Source organism: Tyto alba, unplaced genomic scaffold (assembly GCF_018691265.1).
Source record: "Tyto alba isolate M040663 unplaced genomic scaffold, T.alba_DEE_v4.0 Super-Scaffold_14, whole genome shotgun sequence".
Taxonomy (NCBI): domain Eukaryota; kingdom Metazoa; phylum Chordata; class Aves; order Strigiformes; family Tytonidae; genus Tyto; species Tyto alba.
Genome location: NW_024881276.1, coordinates 40,725,993 through 40,744,490, shown reverse-complemented (window position 1 = coordinate 40,744,490; position 18,498 = coordinate 40,725,993). Strand labels below are relative to the sequence as shown.

The following is an 18,498-nucleotide window of genomic DNA, read 5'->3' as shown; positions in this document are numbered from 1 at the left end:
TCCAAACATGACTACATTCCAACTGTGCTGGTTTTGATTTTTAAATAGCTCACATAGCTATAACCCCTGCATATTATCTCTAACTATGAATGACAGCATCGTATTTAAATGCAGATACCATATTCTTGTAAGATTTTTTTTTCCTAACTATCCAGGTTTACAATGTAAGACAAAAGAAATTAAAGGCTTTGTTGAATCTTTTCTAACATATTGGAAAGTTATCAGAGAAGATTTTATACTTTTTACTAATAGAGCTAATATACAATGCAAAAGACTTTTTTGAAAAGAATTAAGAGAATAAAACTAATCAAACCTCTTTCAGATAATATGCAAACTTGCACTCAAAGCAGTATGTAAAATACATTAATCTGAAAGGCACAATGTACCTGATTCAAATTTATGAAAAGGCTTGTTTTCATATTTCTGAGTATTGAATAGTTTATAAAATTAATGTACTTTACTACAGAAATACAACAGAACCCACCTCAGTTCTCCACTATTGTTGAAAGAGATCTTAATGTTTATGAAAAATTGGTCCCCAACATACAAATGAAATCATGTGAACAAGCAGGACAGATGTTAAAAGCTGAAATACTTGAGTTTATTCTAAAGATGAAAAATTGGAGCAGGACATCTGCCTCATGTTTTAAGTTAAATTTCGCAAAACATTTCTAGATTTAAGAAAAAACAGTAGACAACAGGTAATAGATTTTCTTATTGTTGGTTTTATTTATTTTTTTTTTAATATGAGTATCTATACTTCATTCTATAGAAAGGAAATCAGAAAAACAAGAAATAATATATGGCAGTTACTCTTCTGTTGTTGGCAATGTTGGTTTTTCAGTTATGAATACCCATGCTTCATTTTACAGAAATGGAATGACTCCTTGTGCAACTCCTTATAAAACCAGGGAAGTATTTTGATGACACTTATATCTCGTATTCCACAGTCCTGTCCCTTTACCAACATGCAATGAGATCATGGAGAAACCATAAAGCCTATCTCATCTGTCGGCATGGGGCTCAATTTTCTTCTGTGTAACTTTAAATTCCTTAAGGATATCAATGCCACATGACTTACTGAAAAAAAAAAGAGGGAAAAAATTCACATTAAAACAAAAAAGAGGTGGACAAGTGATAGGGAGAAGATAAATACATAAGCAAATAAACCAAGGAAAAAAAAACAAAAATAGTATTATTTTGGGATATTACAAATTTAATAAAGGCAGTATTTATAAAAACAGAGCTAGTATGAAAATTCCTAAAACATGAAAAGAATTATACTGGAGAAATCAGCTGAAAAGTTTTATTTCAAGCAATGCAATACAATTTAAGGGCAAGATTCTTCAAAAGTCTTCATGTAAATCTTATTTAGAGCTGCAAGTAATCCAGCAATTTGGATATAAATAGGAAAAATCAGTGTTAATAACTTGTAGTAGTAGTAGAGTGGTTTCAACCTACCAGAGTATAAACTTTCGGCAAGCACTGAGACAAGATTAAAAGCAAGTCCATTTATTTAAAAATACAAGGAATGTGTATGGTATTTTATAGTGATAAGGATAAGAAACAAACAGTTGGTCTTGCTTTTTCCTCACTTTCAGGATTTTCTAATATATGTCCTCATTAGGCATCCCTTTTAAATGTTACGTATATCAGATGACTTAAGCCAGACTGATATGCACTGTGAGCGTCTTTTAATGGTATGATTGGAATAACAATTTTATTGTACAGGAGGCTATGTTCCTGGAGCACTTGAGGTTTCCTGGATGATAGGAAAGTAGTTACAGTTCACAGAAATTAGATGTATGTACAAAAAACAAACCAGTGAAGATGTGAGTATATTTTGAAATGATAACTGATTCAAAATTAGAGGAAATAGAACACAGAACTGAGAAGGATAACCAAGCTTATGGCATTATGCAATACATATGGTACAAATACAAAGAAAACTTTGGTGGATACTACTAAAACGTGTTTTTCAGTCAGACACACAAGTAATTTAAAGTAAGAGAAGCTAAAACATCCTCTGTAAAATCACATAGGTAATACTTGCCCTTAAGTTCTGCAGAGAAAGATTTTGCGTTCGGAGAATGACGGTCCTGATTTAGAGAATGACTCAGCTCCCAGGATGGAAACCTTTGTGTGTTTTTCTTCTGCATGTGTTGAAACAGATGACAACACAGGAGTTACTGAGAAGACAGTTGAAGGAGTGCATAGATCAAGAAGAAACAGATAATTAATGAACCCTAAGAGCAATTTAGTATTTGTGTGTAGCTGAAACAGCAGGAGGAAACAGAACAAATAATTCTAACAATCTGGACAATGATCTTATGAATTTGTGTCTTTATTTGCATAACTTAATGCCTTAACCGCAAATGGTAGATGAACCAGATAATGACCAACAGAAAAATGTCAGGAGAGGACTTAGTTTGGTTTGTGAGTCTAAGTTTTAATGGGAGTAAGACATGAAAGACTTTTGAAAAGATTCCTTATTTATAGTGTATTACTATGGCTGGTACTTGACTACTACCAACCTGACTGACCAGAGACAGTGAACTGTATCACTGATAAAAAAATGTTGAATTTAGAGAAGGTTGATATTAAGGCAAAAATATGTATCTGTAACAATAATTTTGCCTAGAACACTGAGAGTCAGTGATACAAAGTAAATAGCAGATGGGTTCCAGAGACTCAGTAAACCTATTGGTCCATGTATTGTCATTTATCCTACCACAGTCATTCATACTGCAGATTCTATGAGGAAAAAGAGCTGGAATAAAACAAGATGTAAAAATATTTGTTATTTTTCACCAGGACAGGGCATTTTGAATACTTAAGTATTTCTACAGCATATTTATCTAAGAGCAGTTGACTAATATAAGAGAGTAATGCACAATCAGCAGATTTGCTTATGGACCCAACAGTCATAGACATACGGCTTTTCATAACCTGTGTCAGAGTTTTAACATAAATTTGGCAAATTTTGCAAAACCAGAACAAACTGGAAGAGATACCGGACTCAAGTTTTTTATATTCTATATTGACAAACTACTAAATTGCAGGCAGACCGTAAAACGGGCCTTTGTATTGAGACATTATAAATGTTCGTAGTGTCTTCTATTTATAGATGCTTTACTCAAGTAGCTAAATGACAAATTTGAACTTAATGATGCAGTGACCTCCAGGTTTATACAGCTCTGCTGACTATGTATCTCAGCAAAACTACTGTGAATTTGAAAAATCAACCACTGTTCTCTAACCTGTCTCCTGAATTCTCCACTAAGGAATTACAGTCTTACATAGCTGAAACTACTGATTTTAGTGGAGTTAACTTTTGTATAATTGCGGAATAAAATTGCAGAGGATGGCAGATATCTGCTGAGAGCCCTGGAGTAAAGATATTGTGCAATACGCAAACTAGCTGGGTTTCAATAAGAGGGAAGCAGATGGCGTAAGGAAGAGCTTTAAAAGTAAAACCAAATGTACCCAAGACTGAGGAATTAGAACCCTCCAACATGAACATCATTGCTTTTCTCATGAAGACCTCAGGGGCTGATGACTTGTTGTAAAGCAAACCCACTCTCTCATCTGCATCAGCAAGAGTTAAACAGCCAACATCAGGACCTAGAGGCACACTGGAAAGGTAACCATAACATCAGAAAAGTGAGGCTTTTCTGTATTAATCAGCTAATTCAGACTGTTAGAATATTTACTGGACTAACAGTAAATTCTTAGTGCTATGTATATGGTGTAGTAAGTAAGACTGAGTGTCAACAAATCAGTGGAGTATGTGGGCAAATCCTCTGTGAACCCTTCCTGTAAGCTGGTGAGCAACCAACCCTCCAAAAAAGGTTTTGCACGTGGACGCCTATAATCATCATAGAAGATCAGGAATGCAGCTGGTGTGCATTCCTGTGTCCTGGCAGGCATCTCATTTACAGTAAAACAAATGAATTTTGGGCAGCCCAGGTGGGTCAGGGTCACTAACAATCCAAGGAAAGCAGAGAAACAGTAATTACATCTCTCTATGATCTGGCTGTGACTCACTCCAGGCAAACCTTGCCTGGGTAAGTGGCAGTCTCTGTGATGGAAGATGACAGTTTGCTGACAATCTGAGAGAAAGAGGAAAAAATAGATGGCAGTCAGAGCAAGCTGATGACAGGTGGACACTAGATGGAAGCCCTAAGTTTGCTGATACTTGTTTTAAAAGCCTCTGATCACAGCCCTAGGTGATCAGAGATCTCTGTCTCTCCTCCCTTCTCATGACACAGCTGAGTACAGACTTTGCTTTTATTATGTGTTATCTGTAAAGGACAAAATCAGGTAGACCGACAGGGGAATCAAGGAGTGAGAAAACCAAATCCAACCCCTTACTAGACATGCCAACTCTGCTCCTAGGAACATCCATCCTCCTCTCCTTTTTTAAGAAAGGGCTGAGATGAGGGAATGGCATATTCAGCAGGGACTAGGTCTCTGAGGTACAGATTCTTGCAAATCAGTCAGTTCCTGCAGTAGCAACTGCCTATTGTGAGCAGATGTGTAACACTCTATAAGCTTTAAAAGGAAGGTCAGAAATTGAAATACTGTTTCATCTGAATGATCAGTGATCACAAGCCAAAAAAACCCCAGAGATGTATTAGAAGCAGAAAAAATTGTCAGTCTCTGTTCAAAGTTTTGTGCATGGTAGAGGTGGACAAGTCTTGAAGTAGGACCAGAGTGAATTTAAAGAGCTGTATCAGATGTCCTGGACACAAAAATGCATTTAGTTTTATATAAATACTGGCACGGTATGGAATGAGCTAGCAACCCATACAAGGGAAGTGATCTAGGGGCCACTAAATAATAGTAAACAAGAAAACAAACAGAAAATCCACTGGAGTGTATCACTTTGAAGGTGTAAAATCTGTTATTTTTGTCAGCACTCTCAGGTATTCTTCTTTGGTAAAAGGGGGATAACAAAATAAAAAGAAGCAGCAAAGTAGTCCATGCACATATTCAGTGGTAGCAAATAGTGTAGTAAGAAACCAGTCAGACCTAGCACAAACATGAACCTGGAAACAACGTGAGAAAGCTGGGGAAGAGATGCAGTACTGGAACAATATTTCCAACAAGCCCCCTACTAGATCACTAACTAAAGACTGGCATAGGGAAAAAGGCAATTAATTGCTTACGCCTCACCTTTACAGACACCAAAGTGCAACCTGATCACTGGGGATGGCCTGCCGTCCTGCTGGAACTATGGGACAAATGGAAAATGAAGAGCCTGGATGTTGCCTGAGAATACAATGCAAAAAGATTGAATACCTGGCAGAGGCTGTCATCTGTGCAATTCAGAAGGCTATTCTGATTAAGCAGGCAGAGGAAGAGAATGAAGTGCTAACAAACAAAGAAGCTGAATATTTAAGCAGGAGAAACCAGAACTGCTGTGAGAAGTGTGACTGCTGATGCATGATGCCCTGCTGCAGGAGCTGATCACACAAATGTGAGGGAAATATCTTCACCAAGTGGCTGCTTAAACTAAAATTAGATTGGGGAGTGATATCAACCATTTCTTGAGTAGGATTAGGCAACTGAATCCAACATTCAGGGAGAATTTTGAGATAAACAAAAGGCTCAGAGATATGGAAAAGGAAGGGTGTTTGAGGAACACTCACTGAGAGCCATCAGCCCTTAAACTATTCTAATGGAATTGGGATCACATTAACTTGGAAAAACAAAAGTTACCTGTATAATACATGATTGTAATTAATATCTTAAGGTGAAAAATTATATATAACTGTAAAGACTGCTATTTGAATTAAAATAAAAGTGTGCAGCTATTTGTTACAAAAAAGAGATGGAACCAAAGTAAACCAAAACCTGATGGAGGATTACTAAAGTTATCTAATAACACTAAGTAGATTTACTTGCTGCATAGTAATGAAGTAGTTGTTTCATTAATGTGTACTTCAACATAAAGTATTCAGGGAACAGAAATGCAGCTAATTAAGCTGAGAGAGGAGCTTTAGCCTGGATAACTCAGATAACTATTAATAATAACATTTGCTTATTTCATCTTCCACAGAGTATAAGCACTCCCTTCCAAATGCATGCACTCTAAGTTGCATATCGCTTGGTTTTCTTTACTGCATATTTTCACTATGATACGTGCATATAGGAAAAGTGAGAGACATACTACTTTTAACTCAAATGCCATGGCTGAGTTTAAAAAGAAAAGCAAAATATGAACCTAGGTAATACGAGACAAAGGATCCAACCTAAAAGGTTCATACCCAAGCAAGACAAAACCTGTTTCTCTGTGTGAAGACAAATGTGCTTCTTGCTAATCTATGAGTAGCTATGTTCCCAGCAAAAATGTGTGTGTGTGTGGATGTGGTTGTCTTGGATGAAACTTTCTGTATTTATAAAATAAAGAATTTTGAGTGCTGGTAGAAGAAAAGGTGAATCACTGAGGTATAAAAATATTTCCTATGGAAAATTGTATTGTATACAGTACAATCACCTATGGCAATGGATTGCATACCTGTAACAGTACTTCTGTCGTCAGGATTGTAAAGACTGCACCTTTGGTTACTGTACAGGGGATATTTTTAGACATGTAGAAAATGGTGAAAATCAGGGGTCCCAAAGCTGATAGGGTATCAAAACGTTACTCATGTTTACAATACACAACCTTGCATGATTATTCAACCAGAGATAATCAGGCAACTTTGGAGATCTATAGCTATAGCATTTCTGAGATGAAAGATGTGCATTTATGAAGATGGATTACTGAACATGATAGATGTTCAGCTAGATTCCAGAAAAACAGCAGCTCAAGACATGCATTACATATGTAAGGATATCAGTTTTTAGTGTTTTGACAATTGCTTAGATCAGAATTTCACCAAGATGTGATTATGAAATTGCTTCAGTTATTGTGCCATTATCTGTGTAGGATTCAGTTGTGTTCATATACATCCAGAAATCACTGTGAACTATCTCATACTGTGTAACCTGTCCAGTGATAGGCATGCTTGCAACGTAAAGATACAAATTACTTCATTACCTTAAAAGTAAGACTGGTCTCTGACACCTACACAAACCTGAACTTAGCTTTACACCCTACAGTTGTAATTTTAGTTGTTATACTAGCTTCGGTAATTGTTCAATAGCTATACATTATTATAGCCTCAGACCCTTAAGTGCTTTCATCACAAAAGAGTATACAGGAAAAAAAAAGATCGGTTTCAAGAGCCATCACTCAGTTCTGTTAAGAACCTTGAGTCATAGGAGAGTTTGCAAGATCTCTGCCAGACTCATGTAACGATTAGCCTGTGTTTAGCAGACTATTGATCAAAAATGGAAATTTTAGCCTACTACATGTGGTACATTGTCATTGCTTGCCTAGTGCCTGAAAGACTATTGCTAAACCCATGTGAACTTGCGTCTGTGAGTGCCGCTGGGGGAAAGGATTTGACCTCCCTGGGTAGTCCCTGCATGACCAACAGCATCCTTAACATCACCTGCATCTGGGAGAGGCTGTTGTGCTGCTGTCAGACTTCAGCTGGGAACCTCAAAATTGAGGAGGGAGACACCAACCCCTCTCATGAACACCAGGCTGTGTGTGGCAAAGACCTCGGGAGGCCAATGCCTTGTTACAGCACATATGCCTCCATCTGCCTAAGGCTTAAACTGTCAACCTTAGAACCCAGAGGCACACTGGAGAGAAAATGCATATGTGATAGAAAGTTTTCTGTATAACAAGTTAAATTGCATGATTAATGAGGGTGGTTTCTTTCTTCCATATCAAACAGATAATCTGGACAATTATACTGTTAAAACATTTATTGGACTAACAGTAAATTCTTAGTTTCATACATGGTATTGTCTTTTGCCCGTAGCAAGACTTTGAATGTAGCACTGAGGAACCTGTCCCTGTCCCATCCTTCCGTTAATTCAAAACACTACTGGTCACACCTGAGAACTGGTTCCGTCAACTGCCACTGACTGCCATTAAAAACTAAACCACAACTAATACTGCCAAGATCTAAGACCCTGTCTGCAGAAAGCCTTGTGGACTTCTGAAGTTCTGCACTTCACACACAATTTGCACTGGATTCATCTGCATTTACTGTAGTGAACTCAGTACACACTTAAATTCATGAATGCAACTTAGGTACTATTCTGCTTTTAGAAAACTAAAATAATTCTACACATACTAATGAATTTATATTGACAAAGCTGTCAGAGCATTAGCAATATGCATCTCCTCCCTTGTTTTCACCTCACTTGACCCACTCTGGGATTAGATGTTACCTTCTGAATGAGTATCTGGCAATCTTACTTTCTTTTCTGAGTAAAAGGCCAGACAGCCTAAATGCCTGTAGCGTTTCAGAGAGGAATGTGAGACCATGCAACCAACCTTCAAGAGATCCTCCTAGGTAGGATTAGTTCTCAGGGATTTTAGGAAAAACCTGGGAATGAACAAGAAGAAAATAAAATTGCTGCTGAAGCTGTGTTGTTTCATTCTAAATTCGAGGTGTATTGGATATAAACCATACAGTATTTGGTTAGCACTAATAAGTTGCTTGTTTAATAGCAATATGTTGTTACAGAAGCCCGCTGCAATGTTAGCAGGAATGTTCCTCTGGGATAACTATCCTGGGGAGCTCAAGCTACTTATTTCCTATGTGTTAGAGATAAACACACACTGGTAGGACAGAGGTGACAGATACCCAATATTGCGGGTATGGCATTAAGCAAAGAGTCCCAAATGTTTTATGGTTTTACCCCAACACATAAACACATACGTAACTACCAGGAAATAGCAATATTGTCAGTTGTAGAAGGTTGTTACTATTGGCAGGAATTACTTTTGAGAAATACATATAAAAGGCATAAATACAACAGAGTATATACAACGTCCAAAAAATTTTTCTGTGTTTTGTATCTGTGAAGTGTTTCACAAATTCTTACTTGAAACTAGAGACTTTCTGTTAAATCATTTTTTTAGTGAGACTCAGTCATTTTCACAACAAATACTGTTCTACATCTGCTGATAGTTTTTAATTGGTATCACACTTTGAAGTGTCTTGATTACTGTGTAAACAATGAAAGGTATTTACATTTTCTGATACTCTGTTATAGAAAACAAGGACACCAAATCATAATAATACTGCAGTATTGTGAAAGCAAGAAGCAGCCATTATCTAGGACTTTGAGGTTGTTGGAACGTGTTTTCACTTTGCTCTTCACGGTAAGTGCAAATGGCATTCCCATTAACTGAGCTTAAGGGAATTTGAAAACCCTGAAACTTGCTTTTTAGTATTTCAGATTGCACGTTGGTTTTGATCTTTAAAGATGTGTTGTTATTTAAAGCTCCTGATACCATGACAGGGAGAAGTAAGACCTTAAAAGATAGTTTCGATGAATACCCTACATTTCTTAAAAACTCAAACGCAAAATCAACAATGAACCCCCTCAAACCTGCACACTAATTAATGGATATGCTATGGATTCTTGGAATGTTTGCTGCAATTTTCAAGGATATGTGCTTTGTTCTTTGTACATAACCAAACAGTTGAATCCCTTCTAGAAGTACAGTTTAAATTATGGGACTGTGACATGCTGTTGAGGTCTAGCATTGGCAGCATCTGTGCAACACTGACCATTTCTTTTCTCCTATGTGTCTCACCCTGGAGAACCAGATAATAGGGAGAAGTGGCTTGTTTAATCTCCATTCCCAATGTTTAATCTGTCTGATAAGACTACCAAGATAAATGATATTTTTAAGGGGGGCACTGGTATTGGTTCTGGACGGCAACTGTGCAACTAATTTCTTATGGTTCTTGAACAAATGATAAGAGTAAGTACGGCTGGCCAATGTGGCAAAGTAAGCTAGTTTTCTTTCAAATTTTGAACTCCATTTTGTGTTACGTACTGAACGCGCAGAAACCAGCCCATAGGTAGGAAGCTGCAATGTGTACTGTAACATGCTCAGACGTCTGATACATCTACGAAGGACACAGGAAGTCCTTTAAGAATCCATTCTTCTGGAATAACGGAACACAAACCTTTTTGAAAAGCTGCCTCTGTCCATGGGAACACCTTTTCTTGATAATGCCCACTGTGGTATCTAGTACAGGCACAGGGCAGAGCTCGTGTTCCTGTGTTTCTCAGTTCTTGGTCATGGACTACTTTCTTTAGGTGGACTACTATCTTTAAGACATCAAAAGGTGCAATGCAAAAAAAAAAAAAAAAAGCATATATCTCCTCACACGCAAACAAGCAAAGTAGGCCAGCTACACCTAGATATAAAAAGGCTTTCAGTGAAAGGAACTGGGAGGAGTTCTGCCCAGACTGAAATGATGACACATCCTGGATATAGCTTTTAAGTATTTAATTTAAACATACAAAGAACATGCCTTGTGACTTGTCCCTTTGAGAGATCAGTAATTCTTCAAATGTTCCCAACAGCAGAGTTAAAAAATATCTTGCTGTCCTTCGTACCTGTCATCTCTTCTCAGATGGATTAAACTAGCAGTCTATAGATGGCCCACAGCTAAAACAGAGCACAAGCTGATGAAATGGCTAATGAATCCTTTGTGGTATTTAGGACCACACTGTAGCGTCCAGGTATGGCTGTTTTCAGTGCCCCATTTATTTCTATACTGGAATAAAAACTGGGTACACATTATCCTTGGCCATTTCCCTCTTTCTCTCCCTGCAGGCTAGAAGGTAACACCAGCAATCCCTCACCACACTCCTGCTCTGGGAAATCTGAGAACTGGTGTGGCAGGAACCACGCTGTTAACTCTTGTATGAGTTATCTATCTGTGCCATAGCTGTGGGACTGGGCAGTCTAGAAGTCAGAGGTAGTGCACAACAGTTGTAGTGCAGAATCCTGTACCCCAAAGATGACTCTGACAGGTCTGGAAGCATCTTACGGAGTCAGTCCAGGACCAGGGACCAGATCTGCTCTGAGACACTTGGTTTAGCACTTGGAGCTCAGGAACTGGCTCCGCAAGAACCAGTCAAGGCCAGAGACCACACAGATCTGTTCTGGCTGAGATATGAACAGACACTATTGATGAGAATCTGAACCAGTGACTTAATGAAAAAAGATTTTTTTCTTAACCCAGTTTCTACAGTTTAGCATCTCTGTCACCTTTTTCAAAATAAGGGTAAAATACTAGTGAATCTTGAATGTTCTTTAATCCAGAACTTTGATTTCTGTTTGAACTTTGCATATTTAAAAAAATCTAAATTGATGTTATAGTAATTATACAGTTATTGCTCAGCATTGCTACGAAACATTTCAAAGCATATATAACTTAAGCATGAGCATCCTTTGAAAGACTAGTTTAGAGTGGATTGATACACTCCAGCCTCAGTGGTAACTGGGTGCCAGACACATGCCTTAGACAGCACTCCTATATGATCCACTGCTGTCCCCCCAAAAGCGCAGTTATTGCAAACAGTCCTCTTCTATTTCTACTGGCAACAGCAGCTGCCAGCTTTGTATCAATCTCCAACAAATGCACACAGACACATTCAGCTGTTGGGACAATATTCATTGTTTGAACTGCCATTTTTGCCTCCAGGTAGAGGACTCAATGGCAGTGTCCTGAGAGCTAACCTTGGCCTTTGAGTCTCAGCTAGATGTAATAGATGATCACAAAAATACATGCCTTAGTATGCTTGAGTTACTTGTGACAAAGCAGGCAGATAAAATCATGCCCAAGTTGTAAACTGGAACGTAAGTAGATACAAATGTTATGGTTACCAATTTCTCAGTTCACAGTGTTAAATATAGCATTTGGGCTTTGTCTATTTTAGGGACAGGGGCCATTTGCAGAATTTAACTTCCTGAAGTTCAAGGTTGCTTGGATATAAGGCTGAATACTGTGTCATTTCTACTTAAAATCTTCCAAAGTAAGGTTAAGAAGGGGTCCCTGTCTTCAGAGAGCCAAAAGTCACAGCTATATTCCTACTGTTTATACAAAATGCTAACACTGATTTATAAATATCTCTCTTGTGTTTATGCCAAACAGGTAATAATGGTGCTGTGAACTTGCTTGAGCTTCCTGACAATGAAGAAAACCAAAGAGACTGTGCTAAGAGTGAAGCTCCTGTTTCCTACACTTGTGAATTCAAAAGGCTGCAGGAATTGCCCTCCTACCTCCACTTCCAACAACAGGTGACCCCTCCAGCACCAAACACCTGGAAGCCCCAAAGCAGCAGCACAGGTAACACGTAACTGGTGGAAAAATAATCTCCTGGTTCTTGATACTCAGCTGGAACTTCTCTTCTTTTAGTTTGCCAAACAAGTTAACTGTGAGAAAGAGAGTGGCACATTCACAAAGGAACATGATGCACATGGTATGATGCAAGAATCAAGAATGAGAAGATGATAAGAGTTGTTAAACTCTGGTTTAGCATGGGCGCTGGAATCACAGCCATGCAGAAAGTTTTGAGAAGCACAGGGAATTTAAAAAAAAAAAACATTTTTACTGTCTCCGCTTGAGACTGAAGAAATGGCGGACACGGGAAAAAAATAAATCCCGATCTAGCAGAGCTGGATATGATAGGCAGCTCTGCTACAGCATATATGCTGCTTCTTTCAAAAAAAAAAAAAAAACAAACAAAAACTGCTTAGGTTTCTGGTGGTGCAACTTCTACAGCAATTAGTATTTCCTACTCATTCTCAGGCTAGAGAATACTTGCTGCACTCCATAAGGAAAAAAGGACAAAAGATTTTTTTATGAGTAGTTAGAAACCGCTGCAAGGAAGGAAATATAGTGCAGTTAAACATACACTGTCGCTGAAACGAATCATTATGGGAACTTTCACTGTAGCGTATTTTGAGCAAAGTAATAAATGAATTGCCAGTGTTCATTACGTGCTGTGCTGTTAGTTATGTGGCAGACAGGAAGGGGAAGCAGCACTAAAATTCATCAGAAGCCAAGATAGGGGAGATGAGTTACAAACAGGATAACAATTTAGGAGATGGTTGTGAAAAGGATGGGAGGTATCTAGGAGCTGAAAAGTTTATAAACCGTGGCTGAAAAGCATTCAAAAGAGGCCTCCAAATAAATGTTCTCACTACATGTCTAAACAAAGCAAAATTGCTGGACCTTAAATAAAAGTGCTAAATGCTGGCCTAAAGGCATGGTCAGGCTAGTGATTAGTTGCCTTGGATATTTGGTGGCCTATCCAAAAACGAGACATGCTGATATTAGGTCAAAAACTTCCACAGCAATCTACCTGTGCTATTCAGCATTTAGAGCTGCATTAGGATCAGCTGAATTAATCTTACTTTGTTTAGGATTCTTTATGTGTCCGGTGCAGTGACATTTTGCTGTACAGACACGGTGTTTATGAGAACTCATGGATGCCCCCGGAGTCTTGTTTTGCTGAGCTTGTCTGTGAGCACGCCAGCACCCTATCAAAGAGTCGAGAAATTTATTCCAGCACTCACGATGCCACCAAATCTGTTTGGGGAGGGGGGGTGGGTGTTGGTGTGTTTGTTTTTTTTTTTTTTTTGTGTGTGTGTGGGGGGGGGAACGCGGAGCTCACCCGGCAGCAGACACGCTGAAAAGGACATCAAAGAGACACTGAGAAAACAAAGTGGGGACCGCCGCGACGGCAGACACCCCCTCCTGCCGGCTCTGCCCCCCCCTGCCCTGCCGGAGAGCTCGGCTCCCACAGCCGCTTTTTAAGTTTCCTTTAGCGCCGGAGCACTGCCCGCCCCCCCTCCCGGCCCCTCAGCAGCGGCATTTCGGGCCGCCGCTCTCCCTCGCCTCAGGGGTGGCTCCGCCAGCGCGCCCGCCCCGACACTCCGCACGGTTTTGGGGAGAACGGCTGTTTTCACACTCCCCCCCCCCCACCCCACCGCAGATAGGCAGTCGGGGCTGTGAAAGCGAACCCCTCGCTTGTCCGCGCCCAGGGCGGGACAGGAGCACCCCCCCCCCCCCCCCGCCAACGCCCCCTCCCCCCGGCTCCCACAGGAGGCCCCGAGGCGCCCCGGGCCCTGACACCGCCGCACCGGGTGCGGGGGGGGGGGGGTGGGAAGGGAGAAGGGGGTAGCGCTGCACAGGCCAGGCAGCTGGCACGGCGGGCGGGGAGGGGCGGCGGAGGCGGCCGCCTCCCGGCCCCGGCGGGCTGCCCCGGCCGGTGGGCGGCGCCGGGCGGTGAGACGCAGGGGGCGCCTCGCCCGCCCGCCCCGGCCCCCCTCCCTGGGTGTATATAGCAGCGGCGCGGCGCGGCGCGGCTCCCGCGGCGGGCAAGATGGCGGCCGCCGCCAGTACGCAGCCCCCGCAGCCGCCGAAGCTGGCGCAGCTGCTGAAGCGGGACCCCTACCTGATCCCCTTCGAGACGGACTTCAGGCGCAGGTACCGCCCCGCCCCGGCCCGCCCGCCTGCCGGCGGCCTGGGGCTGCGCCGCGGAGGAGGGGAACGTCGCCTCGGCAGGGCGAGGGGGCGGCGGGCGAGCCGGCGGCGGCCGCCTGCCTGCCTCTGGGGGCGCCGGGGCGGGCGGGGGGAGCGGCGGGGCGGGCGGTGTCCCCTCCCCCTCCCTCCTCTCCCCTCCCCGTCGCGGCGGGGGCTGTCCCTCAGCCAGCGCCGGGGCGGCTCCGCTTCCCGCCCCGGCGGCGGCGGAGGGGACGGGCCCGGGACCCGGGGAGTTTCGCGCCGGCCCTTCCGACGGCGGCGTCTCCACCGCGGGCGGAGCCGCCGCCGGGGCCTCCCGAGCCGCGTACGGCGCGCTGCCGCGGGGAGGAGGCCTCCGCCGCGGGCCTCTCCGCCGGCGCTGTGGGAGGCCGCCCCGTCCCCCACGGGCTCTCCGGCGCGTTGTCCCCTTTGGACCCGCCTCAAAAGGGACATCGCTTCGCTGCCGCGGGGGGGGTGGGCGGCTGGTTCGCAGGCGAACCTGGCCCTTGGAGCGCGGGCAGGTGCGCCGCGGGCAGCTTGTGAGGGCGCTTAGCCCAGCGGCTGCCGCTCATAGAAATGTTTATCAGTCCCCCTGTGGTAACCTGTAAATAAACTGTTCCTAAATCTCCTCTTTCTGGAGAATTTTCCATTAGGTGCGTTTTTTGAGGTATCCCTGAATCCCTAGCTCAGCTGTTTGTCAGACCTTCAGTCGATAAAGTAGCAGACTTTGCGTTAGGTTGATTTCAGGGTGCCAGTCCGAATATCCCGGTTTTGTTTTTTTTTTTTTTTTTTTTTTTTTTTTTTCTTTTTTTCCTCCCCCTCTCGCCGGGAGCTGCGACACCAACTCTGTGGCTGGGACGGGCGGCAGGCCTAGGAGAGAGCCTGCCAGCAGCGGCTCGAGCAGAGGTGACCTGCATCCTGCACAGTCAGACTGCCGGCCTTGAAAGACTGCTAAAACCCCACTGCCTGTTTGAAAATAGGAATTGGCAGTTTTTATGATGCAACTTTATACGTTGCATTTCACTAGCGGTCCTCTGATAATCAAATTTGTAGTATAGACCAATATGTGAGAAGTCTGGAAAAGTATGTATGGGGGGGGGAAGTAAGAGGGAATTTTATTTTTTTCTTTTTAAAGTATTTGGCTTTTTTTGCTTTACTATATTGCACATGTTGCTTTTGGCTTAGCATTACCAGGTGTCCTGTTGGGCTCTGGCAGAGACTAGTGGTAAAGCTAGATCTTGTAAAACGGGTTTAAGGATTGAGTAAATTGTTAGGCTGATTTACAGAGCATTTTCTCAAATGGTAATCTCTTAATGATAGAATAACAGTGCTTTAAACAGTGATTCCTGGTAAGCTTCTAGGAATGTACACAGTGCTGTACAACACCCGATTCTCTCAGTGGAAAGCCAGGATGTTGGAAGTAGTGAGTGGGTAGATCTGTCACTTAATAAAACCGTTCATTAAACCATTTGGGCCTCCCAGACTTGCCTGCTATCTAAATGGGCACAGTGTGGTTGACCGTGTCTCTATTTCTGAGGGTAGTATGGCTGTGCTGAACACAGTGGGCTCTCATAACTTTTGTGTACTTCTCAGGTTCATCCATCTCAAGCACAGAACTTCAGATGGTCCTCTTTGTGTCTTGTCCCTTCCTGGCTTCTGGACCTCAAACTGGTCACTTATTATACAATTATTGTGGAAACAAGTATACTGTTAAATAGTTCAAAAGAATAAATTTAGACTGTTGTGACAACTTTTGATAAACCCAGTGTCATATTCCAATCCCAAACAAGCCTGTTCTGTCTTTCATGCTGTGGGTGGTAGTAACACAGGGAAATGCCTGTTGGTATCCTCATGCAGTGCTCATCCCAGCTTCTGTGAATTGTGATTCAGTCTATATTTAATGCTCCAGGTGCATTTTTACCTAGAGCTCTTGCATCAAAAGTGCTTCAGAGAAAGGGGTTTGGCAGCCTAATTGCTGCTTGTGTGAAGAACCAGTTCTTGGGGGTGTTCTAAGCCTCCAGTATGTTTACTGGGGGAGGTGGTAAACAGCCCTGCACAACTGTTCACTGTGTCCATGAAATCCTGAGCTATGTGATCTTTGTTCCAGGTTGAAGGATTCTGACGGGCTTAACTGGTTGTTATGTGAAGGTGGTCCACATGTCTGATCCTTTGCTGTGTGTTGTGTATCTTTTCTGGCCCCTTTTGAGAGGGGGGTTAGAACTGAACACAGTCTTCAAGTTAAATACTGTGTGAATTAATACATTTGTATAATGATATGGCACTTGCATAACAAATCCCAAAAGTAAAGGTGTAAAGAAAAATAAACCTGAAGAACCAGAAATGCATTTAAATGTATTTACCTTTGAAGCTTCAAGCATATATACAAAGTGAAGTTGCACATATTGATCTTAAATTCTACTGGCAGTAAGTTCTTATGCCTCAAGAATGGTATCAGTTATTTTAGATGGTGACTTAAATGTTGGTTAAGTAACCCAATGGATCAGATGTATCCCACACATAGTGTGGGAAAGGCTGTGATGAAGCAAACAGAAGTATGTGCTGCTGATCAGCTGTCAATTGCTTGCCATATCCTCACCACAGATAGGGCAGGAGGACTAATTCTTAGTATATATTTGGTATTAGCAATTACTTTACTATTGTGGAGTAGGAAAACTGGATAGAAATGATACCACTCAACTGCTGCATGAGTAATAACCTGTTCATTATTCTTTCTCATACTACTGGCTGGCATTGTCTACCTTTGCTCCTGATACCCCCATCCAGTGGCATTTTTTACCACTTGAATAGTTTAAACAACAAAGATACAGGTAGTCTCTTGGTTCAGAAGGTTGAGTTATTCCTGACGAAGGAGATAGGAGGCAGCTGTTGTGCCTCGCACCCTGTAGCACCAAAAGTGATTTATTTGCTTTGGAGTAGGAAGCTTTGGGGAAGAACAGAGGTGAAACAGACTTGATCAAATACAATGTGTGCGGGTACTTTTATTGTAGTAGTCTAAATTTATTCTTAAAGTTTGCAATGATGTTGTCTTTACTTAAACAAAATAATTAAGGACTGATGGGAATTTTGTAGTTTACAGCCATTGTACTATGTATTGCCTAGAGAAATAACAATTGGTGATTTTGACAGGATTAAGGATGCTTGAGAAACAAAGCTTTTTAAACATTTGTCTGTAGAGATCTTTATGCCTTGTGCAAAACCATATAAAAATAGTCCTTTGTCTTGCTTAGTAACAGTAGGTTCTACAGAAGGGAGGGGAAGTAAAAGATTTGGGGTCTACTCTTGATGGTGATATCAGCAAATTGTTGACTCACCCTTTGGGATTGAGTCTGTCTGCTGTTTTATCCATAACACCATATCAGCATAGCCAGATTATTGCTAGTGGAAAATTTTATATCTGTTTATGCATGATTGTTGTAGGATGCACAGTTAACTTGATTATGGTGGTTTATTCTCACATTCAGAGCAGGGCCATTTTTGCTGTTGGATTGGGTTGCACAGGACCTTGTTGGGTTGTGCTGAATCTCTGAAAATGTGCTTTCACAGCCCTTTTGGGCAGCCTTTCCTTGTGTTTGGCTACCCTCGTGAGAATTTCTTTCTTAATACTGTAGCTGCCCTTGCTGCAACTTTGTCCATTGCCTCTGGTGGTTTCTTCCTGTGTACCTTGGAGGATAGTCTGGCTCGTTCTTTGCTCTGGGCACTCCGCCCCCCCCCCCCAACCTGTCCCTTTAGATAGTTTAATACTGTACATGGACATCAGCAACCCATGTCTCTTCCCCAAGTTAGCTTTTTCATCTCTAGTCTGAAGAAACCCAGCTCTCAGACTTTGCCTGTGTGCCACAGGCAGCAGAAGAAAGAGCAGGAGCAAGAAGCAAGTTTTCTGCAGAGGCCTTAGAGTTTGTTCTTGCTCACCTGTTCCTTGAGCACGTGCAGGTCTCTATTGCTGGAGCTCACATCTACTCTGTGCTTTGCCTCTTCACCCCCAGGAGGGTGACAGTGGCAGTATGCCCAATACTAAGATCCTTCCACATTCTTTTATTTTTCCTTACTTTTTTTGGGGGAGAGGGGA

The 18,498-nt window shown here is 41.9% G+C and overlaps 1 protein-coding gene and 1 long non-coding RNA gene across 5 annotated transcripts in view; one reads left to right on the top strand and one right to left on the bottom strand.

Annotated features, from left to right (window-relative positions):
* Positions 1-2,055: 2,055 nt before the first annotated feature.
* LOC122152917 lies at positions 2,056-14,541 on the bottom strand. Of its 2 annotated transcripts, none has more exons than XR_006164903.1 (5): positions 14,344-14,541; positions 13,301-13,426; positions 12,164-12,316; positions 8,405-8,456; positions 2,056-2,189 (listed from the first exon to the last, which is right to left on the bottom strand). It is a non-coding gene; the product is annotated as an uncharacterized LOC122152917 (long non-coding RNA). The 2 variants fall into 2 exon arrangements; XR_006164902.1 differs by having other exon boundaries at positions 2,057-2,153.
* GBE1 (1,4-alpha-glucan branching enzyme 1) overlaps positions 14,112-18,498 on the top strand; it is a 172,298-nt gene continuing 167,911 nt past the window's right edge. Inside the window, exon 1 of one of the 3 annotated variants that reach the window (XM_042788260.1) lies at positions 14,112-14,375. In XM_042788260.1, the coding sequence (XP_042644194.1) occupies positions 14,272-14,375 (104 nt within the window). In that variant the 5' untranslated portion in view covers positions 14,112-14,271. The remainder of the gene's footprint in view (positions 14,376-18,498) is intronic. The other 2 variants (XM_042788262.1, XM_042788261.1) reach the window with 2 other exon arrangements.